General features: G+C 38.3%; 1 protein-coding gene across 1 annotated transcript; it reads right to left on the bottom strand.

Annotated features, from left to right (window-relative positions):
* Positions 1-9,329: 9,329 nt before the first annotated feature.
* LOC133034321 (uncharacterized) lies at positions 9,330-10,148 on the bottom strand. Its single transcript, XM_061109382.1, has 2 exons — positions 9,848-10,148; positions 9,330-9,550 (listed from the first exon to the last, which is right to left on the bottom strand). The coding sequence occupies exons 1-2, from the start codon at positions 10,146-10,148 to the stop codon at positions 9,330-9,332; spliced, it is 522 nt and encodes a 173-aa protein (XP_060965365.1).
* Between the last annotated feature and the right edge of the window lie 4,608 nt (positions 10,149-14,756).

The raw sequence follows: 14,756 nt of genomic DNA, 5'->3' as shown, positions 1-14,756 counted from the left end.
TCGGAAGTTAAATCCATGAAAAAGCATGAAAAAACGAAGAAAAACGAAAAAATTGCGAGTTGTACGGACGGGATGCAGTGCATACCCGTCCGCGCGCGCACACTAGGGAGCCTGCCGAGAAACCTCGGCGCTGGGAGGGATGCTCATGTTTTCCGCGCGCAGAGAGGGGTGTCTTCAGACACCCGTGCGTGTTTCTCGGACAGGATGTTGTCCGAACACGCGTGTGACCGAGGTGCACTCGGTTCCGCGTGCGCGTGGGGTGTTGAAGCATCCTTATCTTTTTTCGAATCTTCAAAAAATCATAACTAATTCAAATTAAATAGAAATTGAGTTTTGTAAAAAAGTAACTTGCTTAATTTTTTCCATACTATCCAATAAAAATAATTCCAGAAAAAAAATTTCAATTATTGTTTACGAAAATTCACAAACATCAATCAATCATCATATAACACTCAATACAACATGAAACCATCCAAATAACAAATAATCGTTTTAAAATCCAAATTTCTTGCAAGCAAATCAATTACCATGGCTCTGAGGCCAGTTGTTGGAAATTAATTTACCAGGATCTTAGATCTACTCACAAGTATGTTGTTTAACACCCTAAATATGAACTTTCTAAAACGATAAAATAAACACATATAAAGTTAAGAAAACCTTACATTGATGCAGCGGAATTAATGTCTCCTTCCACTCAGATCTCTAACCCTTGTATCCTTTTTGTCGCAGAGTATTATCAAAATCTGAGCACGAATGTCCTTCTCTTTGGGTTTGATCCTTCACAGTCTTCCAATCTATGATTGAGTGACTACTTGCTGTGTGTGGGCACTCACTCTTTCACTAGGGTCGAAATATAGAAGAAGAAAAGAGAAGAGAGGGGTTCGGCCAAGGTATAGAAAAAGGGAAGGCTCAGTTTTTCTGAAAAGAGGAATTTCTGTCAGAAGAATAATGAAAAGCATGTTATTTGACTAAGCCATCACTTTCTATTTATAGGCAACTACTAGGTTTAGGTTAGGAATTATTTGGCATTAAAATAATGAAAATATCAATTTGAAAAACTTAAACAAGTGGTCGGCCAAGGTGTATAGAATGGGCCCCACTTGATTTTGCAGTTTTAACAAATTTTATTTTTATTTTCTCAAAAACGCCAATTTTCCAATTCTAACAATTTAAATGCCAAAACTAATTATTTAATAACTAAAATAGATTATTAAATAATATTGTCATTTAATTTAATTATTAACTAGATATATAAAGTCCATTAATAAATAAATAAACCTACAATCTCTTTTCTTTACAATTTCGCCCCTCCTTAGTGAAAATTCACAAATTAGACATAGTCTAACTTTAGAATTATAATTGACTAATCATGAATCAATTATTGATTCTTACAAGCAGTATGTTCTCAACTAGAATGGGGACCATGGATCTATATGCTGAGCTTCCAATAAGTGAACCAAATATACCAAGTAAAATCCTACTTATTAATTCTTCGTTGAATCCACTCTAAGAACTTAGAATTGCACTCTCAGACTTATATAGAGCATATTATATGTTCCACGATATAGATATGCTATCTCATTTAACCATTGTTATAATCTTATTGTGCTCAAAGATCCTCTATATAGATGATCTACATCGAGATGGGATAATTTTACTGTTCTCACCCCTCAATGTATTTTGCCCCTTAAAACACTCAGCTACCTGTAAATGGTGTTTAGTGATCTAATAATTAGTCAGTTAAACAAGAGCTCATCCATTTACTTCTATTTGCTAAGCTCGAAGGGAATCATCACTTGACTTCTATACACCAGTAGAAGCTATAGATTCCATATTTATGTTCAGCACTCCCACTCAATCATACTATCATGTTCCCAAAATATACGTATCACCCTGACCCAAAAGTAGGCTTAACTAATAAATCAAAGAGCATGAATAGCACTCCTGAGTTGAGCCTAAGCATATCAGGATTTAGATTCTTTTAATCTTAAGATCAACTACTGATATTGACTTGGAAAGATATGTATAACGGTAAGTTTGTAATATCTTAACTTAGTTGCAATATCGGTCTAGTCCAATGTATACTCCATACATTCGAAACTAGTATACTTTACTAATGTCCTGGAAAGAACATAACACTTACTCCAAGTGTAAGTACACATCATCGTTGATTATCACATTAGTGTAAATCCAAAACACTGATGAAACAGGGACTTAGTCTTTTGATTCATATGATCACAATCACATTCCACTGTGTTGACGATACTGTAATTGTGAATAAACATATGTTCTGAATTTAACTGATTTTGTGTGTGTGAATGTAATAAACATATTAAACCATGAGCATCTAAAATTCATGCAAACATAAATCACTTCAAATTTCTTATATTGATAACTAATCAGATTGTAAAGAGTTTTATTTAGGGCATAAAACCCAACAGAAGAAACTTCCAACCCAGCCCAGGCCTATTGAACATGCAATTCGAATTAGGGAGCCTAGTTCCCCTGCTCGACCACCTTCTCCTGTGCTTGGAAAAGGGAAAGCTATTATGTCTGAAATAAGAGGCATGCCAGGTGATGATGGACTTTCGAGTCTTGCTCGGGCAATCATCTTGCATACTACTCCGTCTTGCTTTTAAGCTTCTTGACTACTATGCTTTATGTTTCTGATGACTATTTTCTCTAACCATGTTGTTTTTGTTTCATGCAGACATGTCTCAGAAGATGCTTGATGCTCTGAAGAAGAGAATTGGTGGAAGCTTCAGCGCATCTCCTCCAGCCAAGAAGTCTAGAGGCGGTGAGGGGACCTCTTCTAAGGAAAAGACGCCTGCCGAGGAGGTCATTGATCTTTCCGAGGAGCTAACAGTTGCAAACCCCTCTAGTCCAAAAGTTGCTAAGTCCAAGGAGTCTTGAGGAGGAAGTTCAGACAGGTCCGAACAATTGAAAGGTGGGTCTGAGCTGATCAAGCGTGGACCTGAGCAGATGCAGGCCCTTACACCACCTTTGCCGGTGCTTCTTAAGGCCAAGAAAGGCAAGGAGATGCTCGGCCACTATATGAAGCAGTTGCTTCTTGAGGTTAGTGAGCAACTAGCCGGCGCCGACAATGACTCTTCTCTGGAGTTGTTGATGGGTGGAGTCTTGAAGGAATTCACAAGGGTAAGTCTTTCTTGACAATTTCCTTTAATCCTCTTTACTTGGCTCAAATTCTAAAGTTTTTCCTCTATGTATGCCAGTTTGAAGTTGGCCTACACATACTACCGGGTGAAATCTACTGCTTCCAAGAACGGGGCTCTGTCCAACACCATGAGGGCGGAGATGGACTTGGCCAAGAAGGACGCTGATGACGCTAGGGTGGAATTTGGAGCTGTTCGGATGGAGCTGGGTGAAGTCAACAAGAAACTCTTTACTACCCAGAAGAAAATAACTGAGTTGACTAAGGATTTTGAGGCTTCTGACCAACTTGAAGAAACCATCGAGACCTTATCTGATGAAGTGAACAGTGTTCTAGATGAAAGGACATCTCTTCCAGCGGTCCTTCGTCGGGTGGAGGAGGAGAAGAAGTCTAAGGAGGAGGAGCTTACAGCCGATGTGACAAGGCTGGGAGAGAAAGTTCATGCCTTGGAGACAGCCAGTCGTGAGCTCTTCTATGACTTTTGGAAGGCTAATCCTCAAGAAAACTTCAACTACTTGGGTGAAGCTAAGGATATGTACCTTGAGTTCTGGGCTTCCCAATTGGCTTATGGTGAAATTGAGGCGGCTGCTTCTACCTCCGACCAAAATGCTAATGTACCTCCCATTCAAACAATAGATCCTCCAGCTCCTGTCGGCCCAGAAGACCTGAACCAAGAGCTTGGGACTCCAGCTATTTAAATACTTCTCTTTTATCCTTTTATTTTTATATATCTTATTCGGCCATAAGGCCTTTTCTAAGACATCGTGACCGGCCAAGCGGTCTTTAAACTTGGAATTGTTTTTCATTTCACATTCAACTGGCTGACCGGGCAGCTTTTAATCCCAGTCTTACGTGCTTTTGTTATCGTTAATGAATTTCGTTCTCTGTTTATAATCATCGTGCAATTGTGGTTGTTTTATCTTTACCAAATGCTTTGTACAGGTATAGGTGCCTCCCAAGTGACCGAGCAGACTTATGACTCTTGGTCACTTGTTTTTTACAAGTATACTTTTTATTTGTTCGGTGTTTTGGGTTTGACCAAACCTTTTGTACCCACTGGATGGTAAATTAGAAACATGCTAATAATTTCGACTGAATTTGAATTTTGAAATGACTATCTTTATTCATTTATTGATCGAAAAATGTGTTTGTTACCGTAGTAACTTACATCAGAGCTATTTGATCTAATTTGATCATTTAGCTTAACATGAAATAAAACAAACTGCAAAAATAAGAAATTGTACTTTAAATTGTGGTCACCTGACCTGAGTACTTTTTTTCTTTTGTCGAAACCTTTGAGCGTAGTCCGCCCAGCAGGCCATTCACTTAAGAGTAAATGTTCGTTAAGTACTTAGTGTGTTCGTCCGACCTGGTACTTTATTGGTAGTATTTTGTTAAATGTTCCTCATTCCAATACCGTGGTACTAGAACGAGTTGCATTTTTTCATTATACTTACCTAATTTTTATGCTCCGGATTCGAGAACTTTGACCACTTGCTATGGTCCCTCGTAGTCACGTCCAAGTACACCTGCCGTACTGTCCTTGTTGTTTAAGAATACCCTTCTTAGGACCATATCTCCCATGAAGAATTTCTGAGCCTTCACTTGTTTATTGAAATATCGAGCTACTGTTTGTTGATGGTGTTGGGTTTTATGCCCTAAATAAAAGTCCATTTCAATGTAATCTATTTTATTCAACATCAATAATGAAACAGAAGTATTTTTCATTCATTTGTGTATGTTTTGGTTCACTTTATCAATTGCTTGTCTATTTGATTTATAAATTCATCTTAAACCCTTTTCACATACTAGATCCTGTTTATTGTGTTGTCATCACTTTGGAAAGTAAACATGACTATGTGAATAAAGTTTCCTAGATTTATCAGACACAGGGTTTTACTGATATGATAATCTACAACAAGAGTTTACTTGCATTTGGAGAAATGCTATGTTCTTTCCAGAACATTGGTTAAAGTAAAGCTCAGGTTGGATGCATGGAGTATGCATCGGAAGGGACCGATATTGAACTTTGACTTAGATTAATTAAACTTACCTTAAAATCTATTCAAGTCAATATCTCCTAGTTGATCCTAGATCAAATGTTCTTAATCCTGTTATGATTAGGCTCAATCTTGAAAGGCTATTAGTGTTCTTTGATTTGTTAGTTAAGCCTACTTTTAGGTCAGGGTGATACGTACATTTTGGGAACACGGTAGTGCAATTGAGTGGGAGCGCTAACATAAACATGGAATCTATAGCTTCTATCTGGCGAATAGTAAGCAAATGATGATCTCCTTCGAGCTTCACTAAACGAACATAAATGGTGGAGTATTCATTTCACATAAGCTGAAATATCATTTATACGGGGTCAAGTGTTTTAAGGATAAAACACATAGTAGGGTGTAACGGTAATCTAATCCCTTTACAGTGTAGATCATTCATATAGAGGATCGTTGATCAAATTAGGATTATAAAAATGGATAACTAATGATGCGTCTATATGGTGGAACATATAGAGCATTCTATATACTGAGAGTGCAATTCTAAGTTCTATGCGTTGATTCAACGAAGAATTAATAAGTTAGTGAATTTTAGTGATAAATTCTTGATCTACTTATTGGAAGCTCGGTTATATAGACCCGTGGTCCCCGCACTAGTTGAGATAATATTGCTTGTAAGACTCATGTAATTAGTTTTGATTAATCAATTATAATTCTCAAACTAGACTATGTCTATTTGTGAAATTTTCACTAAGTAAGGGCGAAATTGTAAAGAAAGAGTTTTTAGGGGCATATTTGTTAATTATGATACTTTGTATGGTTCAATTAATAAATATGATAAATGACAATGTTATTTAATAATTATTTATAGTTATTAAATAGTTAGAATTGGCATTTAAATGGTTGAATTAGAAAATTGGCATTTTTGAGAAAATCAGATACAAAAGTGATAAAACTGCAAAATTGCTAAAAGTGAGGCCCAAATCCAATAAGCCTTGGCCGGCCACTTTTATAGGAGTTTTACCTCTGATATTTTTATTATTTTAATGCCAAATAATTTAAACCTAACCCTAGTGGAATGCTATAAATCGGTAGTGAAGGCTTCAGGAAAATTACACTTTTCATTCAGAAAAACCTGAGCCTCTCTCTCTACCTTGGCCGCCACTCTCTCTCTCTCTCTTCTTCCTTGAATATTTCGAAACCCCTTAGTGATTAGAGTAGTGCCCACACACAGCAAGCAATACCTCAATCATAGTGAGGAAGATCGTGAAGAAAGGTTTTCAGCAAAAGGAGTTTCAGCATCAAAGATTCAGAGAAAGAGATCCAGGTTCAGATCTTGATAATACTCTGCGACAGAAAGGATACAAGGGTTAGAGATCTGAACGAAATGAGTCATTTAATTTCGCTGCACCCAATGTAAGGTTTCCTAAACTTTATATGTGTTTATTTCATCGTTTTAGAAAGTTCATATTTAGGGTGTTAATCAACATACTTGTGAGTAGATCTAAGATCCTGGTAAAATAATTTCCAACAAATGGGCCATCAACTTCAAGTTTGCAGTGGCTCATCTTTCTTCAATTTCATCAAGGGATTCGGCTTGGAGTACGTGATTGGTATCTTGGTTGTACATAAATCTTCTGTGGTATGGTGGCTCGAGTTCTACAGGCAGCATAGCTTCATATCCGTACGCCATAACGAATGGTGTCTCTCCGGTTGCCGTTTTTTCAGTTGTCTGATATGACCATAGAACTTCAAGAAGCTCTTCTGGCCAATTATTCCCTTGGCATCTTCGAGTTTTTTCTTCAGTGTATCCTTCAAGGTTTTTTTGACTGCTTCAACTTGACCATTCACTTGAGGATGTGCCTTTGCAAAGAAAATTTTGATGATACCATGGTTCGCACAAAAGTCAGTGAAGGATTGGCTGTCGAATTGCTTGCCATTATTTGAAACTTTCTTGTATGATAGTCCGAACCGGCAGATTATGTTAGTCACAATAATGTCTTGAACTTTCTTTAATGTAATGGTTGTGAGTGGTTCGGCTTCCATCCACTTAGTAAAGTAATCAACCTCTACCACTGCAGATTGCACTCCTCCTTTCGCTTTGGGTAATTGTCAGATCAAGTCAATTCCCCAAATGGCAAAGGGCCACGGACTCTGCATCAGAGTTAACTTGTTAGGCGGAGCTCGAGGTATCTTTGAAAATCTCTGGCATTTGTCACACTTCTTAACATAGGCTTTTGAATCTTCAATCATCGTTGGCCAGAAGTAACCTTGCCTTAGAATTTTCTTAGATAAACTTTGCCCGGCGGCATGATTTCCACAGAATCCGTCGTGCACCTCAGATAGGAGTCGTGCAGCTTCTTCTTGAGTAACACATCTGAGCAATGGCATTGAGAATCCTCTTCTATACATAATTCCCTCTACTATGATATACCGAGCAGCTTTCCTTCTCATTTTTTGAGCTTCATTCCGATTATCTGGGAGTTTCCTATAGTCGAGGTAGGCTGCTATTGGTGTCATCCAGTTTGGGGAAGTATCTTTTATTTTGATTTCTTCCGTGCCAGTGATGCTAGGCTCTTCGAGGAACAGGATAGGAGCCAAGTTCGCCTTGTCACTCAAGCTAACGCGTCTGCAATTGTGTTTTCTTCCCTTGGGATTTGTCATAGACCGTAGCTTTTGAATTGTGCGAGAAGATCATGTATTTTGCTCAGATATGCTATCATTTTTTCTCCCCGAGCCTCGTATTCTTCGAATTCATGATTTACCACCAACTGTGAATCACTACAGATTTTAATGTGTTCGGCTTTCATCTCCTGAGCTAGTTTTAGGCCAGTAATTAGAGCTTCATACTCGGCTTCGTTATTAGATGCTTTAAATCTAAACTTGACTGCAGCGTGCAGGTGTTGCCCCCCAGGCGTGACAAGGGCAATTCCTGCACCATATAGTTGATCTGTAGCTGACCCGTCTAGATGTAGTTTCCAGGTCGGCTTATCTTCATTGTTACTTAGCTAAGATGTTTGTACCGGCTCGGGGTTGCTTTCTGGTTTGCTTTCTTTCTTGCATGTGCATTCCACCACAAAGTCTGCTAAGGCTTGGCCTTTGATTGTTGTTCGGGGTTGGAAAGTAATTTCGTATTTGCCCAACTCTACCGCCCACTTGTGTAGTCCTCTAGAGGCATCTGGCTTTTGCAATATTTTGCATAATGGTTGGTCAGTGTATACTCGAACAGGATAAGCTTGAAAGTAAGGCCTTAACTTTCTTGTTGCTAGAATAAGGCAATAAGCGTGTTTCTCTATCAATGGGAATCGGCCTTTGGCCCCAATGAGTCTTTTATAGATGTAATAGACTGGGTGTTGTATGCTATTCTCTTCTCTGATTAGCATGGCACTTACAACATGTTCCGTGATAGCTAAGTATATTCCAAGCTCTTCTCCGTCCAGAGGTTTTGAGAGTACGGGAGGTTTTGCAAGTTGTGCTTTTAGCTCTTGGAAAGCTATTTCACATTCCTCTGTCCACTCGAACTACTTGTTTCCTCGCAGGATATTGAAGAATGGGACACACTTATCTATTGATTTTGAAACAAATCTGCTGAGTGCGGCGATCCGACCAAGAAAACTTTGCACTTCCTTGGTTTTAGTTGGCGACTTCATATCCAGGAGGGCTTGAATCTTCTCTGGATTGGCTTCAATTCCTCGGGCATTGACGATGAAGCCTAGAAACTTTCACGAGCTGACTCCAACAGAACACTTTGAGGGATTTAGTTTCATATTGTATATTCTGAGGACCTTGAAGCATTCGTCCAAGTCATCTATGTGCCCCCCAGCCTTCCTGGATTTGACGAGCATGTCATCCACGTACACTTCCATATTTTGTCCGATCTGGTCTTTAAACATTTTGTTTACCAATCTTTGGTATGTAGCTCCAGCATTTTTTAGACCGAACAACATTACTTTGTAGCAATATAGACCCATATCTTTTCGGAAACTTCTATGTTCTTGGTCCGATGGATGCATTTTAATTTGATTGTAGCCTGAATAAGCGTCCATGAAGCTTAATATTTCATGCCCTGCTGTTACATCCCCGAGCTGATCGATCCTTGGAAGTGGAAAACAGTCTTTTGGGCATGCCTTGTTGAGGTCTATGAAATCAATACAGACTCACCATTTCTTTTTTGGCTTGGGCACCAATATGGGATTTGCGACCCAAGCTGGGTAGAAAGCTTCAATTATAAAATTGTTGTTGCGTAGCTTTTCTACTTCTTCCTTTAGGGCTAATGCTCGTTCTTTGTCCAGTAGCCTTTGCTTTTGTTGTACTGGCCGGAAGTTTGGGTCAATATTCAGAACATGTGAAATGATGGAAGGATCAATTCCAACCATATCTGCATGTGACCAGGTAAAAACGTCTAGGTTTGCTCTCAGAAATTTTATCAATTCTGATTTTACTTCAAGCAACAAACCCTTTCAGAACTTTATCTTTCTGGTCGGGATATCTAGATCGATCTCAATCTCTTCTAACTCTTCCACAGGTACAACATTGCTGCTTGGGTCGCCAAGTCGAGGATCCACATCTTCATCCCCGCCTTGGGAAGTTCCCTACTTGGAAATGTTTTTTCCCTTGTCTGTGCTCTGGCTAGAGGATACATCCTTCTTAGCCTTGGCCACTGCAAGGTTATAACATTTCCGAGCAGACTGCTGGTTTCCTCTAAGACACCCTACCCCATTCTTTGCTAGAAACTTCAAGCACGAGTGGAATATTAATGTGACAACCTTTAAGTCATACCAGGCCGGCCGGCCTAGCATTACATTGAAAGCTGAAGGAACATCTAATATCAGGAGGTGTGCCATGATAGTCATGCTTGTCGGAGCTTGTCCAACAGTTAAGGGTAAATGAATTTGTCCTAGAGGTGCGACTCTTTGACCAGAGAAACCATAGACAGGCTGGAGACATGGGGTTAGATCATTGAGCTGGAGTCCCATCTTTTCATAAGTAGTTATGAATAAGATATTGCATGAGCCTCCATTATCAATCATGGTTCTGGCCACCATTTTATTGGCTATTTAGACTTACACGACCAGCAGATCTTTGTGTGGAAATCAATTTTAACAGCATCTTCATCGTTGAAAGTTATGGTACACCAACCTGCTCGTAGAACTTTGGGCTTTCTTTCTTCCACGGCTGGATAACTTCCTCTTGCTCGTGCTGCGCTGTTCGGGCATACCTCTCCCGAGCTTTGCCCAAATCTCCTGCAATATGCGGACCTCCAACGATGACTTGCAGATGTCCATCTACCGGTGGAGGTAGTAAATCTTGGTTATTGTCATTCCTCTGACCCTGATCCGTCTTGACATACTTCTGCAAGTGTGGGTTGTTTTTCCTTATCAGGAATTAAATTTTCCACTTCAGGTTGTTGCATTCATTAGTGTCGTGGTAGTAGTCTCCGTGGAATCGACAAAACTTTATCATGTCTCTCTTGCTGACATCTTTCTTCATGGGTCCAGGCTTCTTGTATGGGGCCAGCCACTGAGTTTCCATGTAAACACTTTCTATATCTTCAGTCAAGATAGTAAATGCATTGTACTTTGCTTGATTCTCTTGGGGAGCTCGTTCGAATTTGCCGGCGAACTTTCCCTTCTTCCCATTCCCTTGCCTGCGGTTGTTGTTGGAATGTTTACCACTTGAGTTTGAATTATTTGGGTAGTGGGGGAGTTGGGCGGACATTCCAGTAGAAGGAGCTTTCGACTTGCCAGCCTTTTGCTCACCTTCTCCTCATTGAATGGTTTCTTCGAGCCTGATGAAGCCTTCGGCACGGTGAAGAAAATCACTCATTGAGTCTACCGGCCCGTTCTTCCTTATATCCTTCCATATTCACCGAGGACTTCAATGCCCCCAGTGTCACGGACAACTTTTTATCTTTAGTTACCCGTGAAACTTTGGTCGCCTCTGTCATGAATCTATTGATGTATGCTCGGAGAGGTTTGCCTGGTCTTTGCTTGACTTCAACCACGTCTCCCAGATGCAACGGAAGTTTGCGAGGGGAGGAGAATTGTTCATGGAATTCCGAAGAGAAGGCTTTCCGTGAATTGAACTTTCCAGGGGAAAACTTAAAATACCATTACTGGGCGGCCTCCGACAGGGTAGTAGGAAAAATTCTGCAACACACATCCCCTCGTATCCCTTGCAAATCCATTTTCATCTCGAAATACTTGAGGTGGGAGAGAGGATCTTCTCTTCCTGTGTACATTTTCTGAGTTGGCATTTGAAACTTGTGGGGCAACGCTAGAAGATTGATCTCGAGAGAGAAAGGAGTTACACGTGCTCGGTCCAGCTCGAGATCATTGTTTCTCTGTGAAGCCATGCCTTGTAAAATATTTTTTAGTTCGTCTAGTTGTGCCTGTACGGCTGGGCTAACCTGCTCGGCATTCTGGTCAATTTGAATCACTTCAGTATCTTTCTGAGCGGGAATTTGAGCACGGGCTCCGGGTTGTACGATCGTCGTGACAATCTGATTGTCTACTCCTCTCTTTCTGCTCAGATCATTCCTTAGGTCATGAGTTGTCCCCAACCTCTCGAATACTGAAGCGCCTGGTTGTCTTAGCGATTGATTTGCTTGGTTGACAGGTGGAATGGCACCGTTAACCTGGTTGGAACTATCAGGTATGACCTCTCCTGATGAATTACTAGACAAGATCTGCGCACCTACTACTAGGCAACCAAGTGGAACTCGTGACCGGGGATTTAGCGGCTGACAATTTGCAGTCTGGGAAGTATTCATCGCTGGATCTTCATCTGTCTCACCTAGGGGGATGACAGTCGGAGGTTGCTGGCCTACAATTTGGTAGGCTTTTCGTATCAGCACGGTAGCTTGCCGACTACAATTTTCAATCTCTGTATGATGAGCCCTTAACACTTCCATCTCTTTGTCTCTCCACTTGGTAAACATACACCTTTGTTCCTCAAACGCGAGGTTTACTGCAGCGCGGAGTTCTTCCTGATCATGATGTAGGGTATTGGCATGACCCTGCACGAGTCCAAGAGCATCACGGAGATTTCGTAACTTAGTATCATCTCCAATGGTCATTTGAGTGTTGGTAACAGGCACAATAGTTGTGTTATGCATGCCCTGGTTGGGTGCTGAACTGTTATTCCCAGTCTCTTGCACACCATGCGCGACTTCATCTATAGGAGTCATTACCACCATCGTACTTGTGGTTAGATTTAGAATGAAGAGCGATTCTTCATTCTGCTCTCAATGAAAGCACCAAAATGTTGACCTCGCTTTTAGCCAACGACAGTGAGTCTTATTTAGTAAGCGATAAGTAATTTATAGCAATTGATATATAGTAAAGCAATGTAAAGACACAAGAATTTTAAAGAGGTTCAGCCCCGAGCAGTTTGGTAATAGCCTAATCCTCGTTATTTGTATTGACTCAAGAATAAGGAGAAAGATTCCTTTTCTTATAGCTCTTACAACAATATCTCTGAATATGAATTCTTCGATAATATCTCTAGGGTAAAATCTCTCGACCTTTTGTCCAGTGAGCATGTGTCACTATTTATAGAGCTATGAGCTTGGAGAGGAAGTATTTCCCTTCTCGTTACAATGGATATAAGCAGAAGATTGCATGATAAATGCAGAGTACACTTATCGTGGGATTTGGACAGCTTGCCATATCTCTGTAACCTGATCCCCAAGTTATAGGGATTTCTTTGATGACTCACGATGCAAAAGTTGAACTCAGTAAGTGTTTATCAATCTGCGCAGATTGCTGATCACTTTTCCTCGGGCATGCCTATGAGGCATCCTGCTCGGACTATACCCTCCGAGCAGATACTCAAAGTTGATTCCACGTGTCACCATCATGTGATGCCACGTCAGAGTGCAAAAATCGGGATAACAAGATTAATTGAAATACACTTTTAGTTTTATATTAGTGCAAGTGGGAGTTTGTTGGGGTTTCATGCCCTAAATAAAAAACCATTTCAATATAATCAGATTTACTAATTAATAAAAGATCAACTTTTATGTTGCATGGTTTACATGATTATTTTCATGAGTATATGTTTAATGTATAAATTCTATTAAATCCTTAACATATAATTATTCATGATTATAGTGTTGTCTAAACAGTGGAAAATAATCATGATTATATGTTTCAAAGTTTAAGTCCCATGATATTTTAGTACACTGGATTTATACTGACGTGATAATCAACGATAAAGTTCACTTACACCTTGGATAAATGGTATGCATTTTACAGGACATTGGAAAAGTATGCTAGTATCAGATGTATGGAGTATACATCAGACTGGACTGATATTGACATTAGATAAGATATCATAAACTTATAGCTATATCTTTCTAAGTAAATATCACTTAGTTGATCTTAGGTCAATAGATCTTAATCCTAAGATGGTTAGGTTCTGGCTTAAATGTATTATTTAGGTTCTTTAACTTGTACGTTAAAGTTGACAAAGTGGATCTTCCCAATACTTATATCTTGGGAACATGGTAGTATAATTGAGTGAGAGCGCTTATCATAGATAAGGAATCTGTAGCTTCTATAATTATAAGAAGTGAAACGATAATTTCGTTCGAGCTTTGCTTAACGCAATAAATGATTGAGTGCCCATTTCAGTTTTTATATTAGTCAACTAAATTATCATTTACAAGTTGATTTTATTCAAGATACTTAATTATTTGTTTCTATTTTAATACATTTAATTAAATATAAAATTATATTCAAGTTTGATTCTTTTATTTCAAATTAACTTGAATTCTAATAATTTCAAAGTATATTTTATTTTAATTAAAAAATAATCATTTTTTTGTAATTTTCAAAATAAATTTATTTTTAAATGTAGATATTTTGAAATCTTGAAAATTAGATTAAAGTTGAAAATTAATTTTTTAATTCATTTTAGATCAACTTAAATCAAGTAATTTTTTATCAATGATTTATTTAAAATAAATAGACTAAAATATATTATATTTTTAATTAGAAAATCAATAATTTGTTTATAAAATATCTAGATAGTTGTTATCTATATACTTTTGGTATTTTTCTAGATATATTTAGTTAAATAAAAAATCTATATTTAAGTTAATTTGTTCAGGCCACTTAAATATTAAATATTTTTTCAAGAAATTTAATTAAATAGAAAAATTATATTTATATTGAAATTAATTTTATTAATTTCAGATCAACATAAATTAGAATAATTTTTTCAAATTTATTTTATTTTGTTAACGATTATGAGCCTATTTTGCAATAAATCAAGCACAGATATAACGAAAATAATAACGATGAAACCAAGATTTTTACGTGGTTTTACAGTTAACTTTGCATAGTCCACAAGTCTATCTTATTCAGATAATTCTCGAAACAAGATTAGGGTTTTTACAATAAGTATACATGTCTTTCTCTTTAAGATTTTTCCTCCCTTGTTTTGTAGAATCTGCCCTTATTTATAGTATTATAGGTTGGCAGTTAATTACATTCAAATTTGAATCTCATAACAATATTCTCCGAAATTATGGGCTTTTATTACGCTCCACTTAATTACGTGCATATAATATTAGAGAA

The sequence above is a fragment of the Cannabis sativa genome, chromosome 2 (assembly GCF_029168945.1).
Source record: "Cannabis sativa cultivar Pink pepper isolate KNU-18-1 chromosome 2, ASM2916894v1, whole genome shotgun sequence".
Lineage (NCBI taxonomy): Eukaryota > Viridiplantae > Streptophyta > Magnoliopsida > Rosales > Cannabaceae > Cannabis > Cannabis sativa.
The sequence above is the reverse complement of the archived record's forward strand: the minus strand, read 5'-3'. Positions and strand labels throughout refer to the sequence as shown.

Coding starts and splice junctions, on each gene's coding strand:
- LOC133034321 (XM_061109382.1), bottom strand. CDS start 10,148: ATGGGACTCCAGCTCAATGATCTAACCCCATGTCTCCAGCCTGTCTAT. Junction 9,551..9,847: donor CCAGCAGTCTGCTCGGAAAT/GTTATAACCTTG, acceptor GGTCACATGCAG/ATATGGTTGGAATTGATCCT.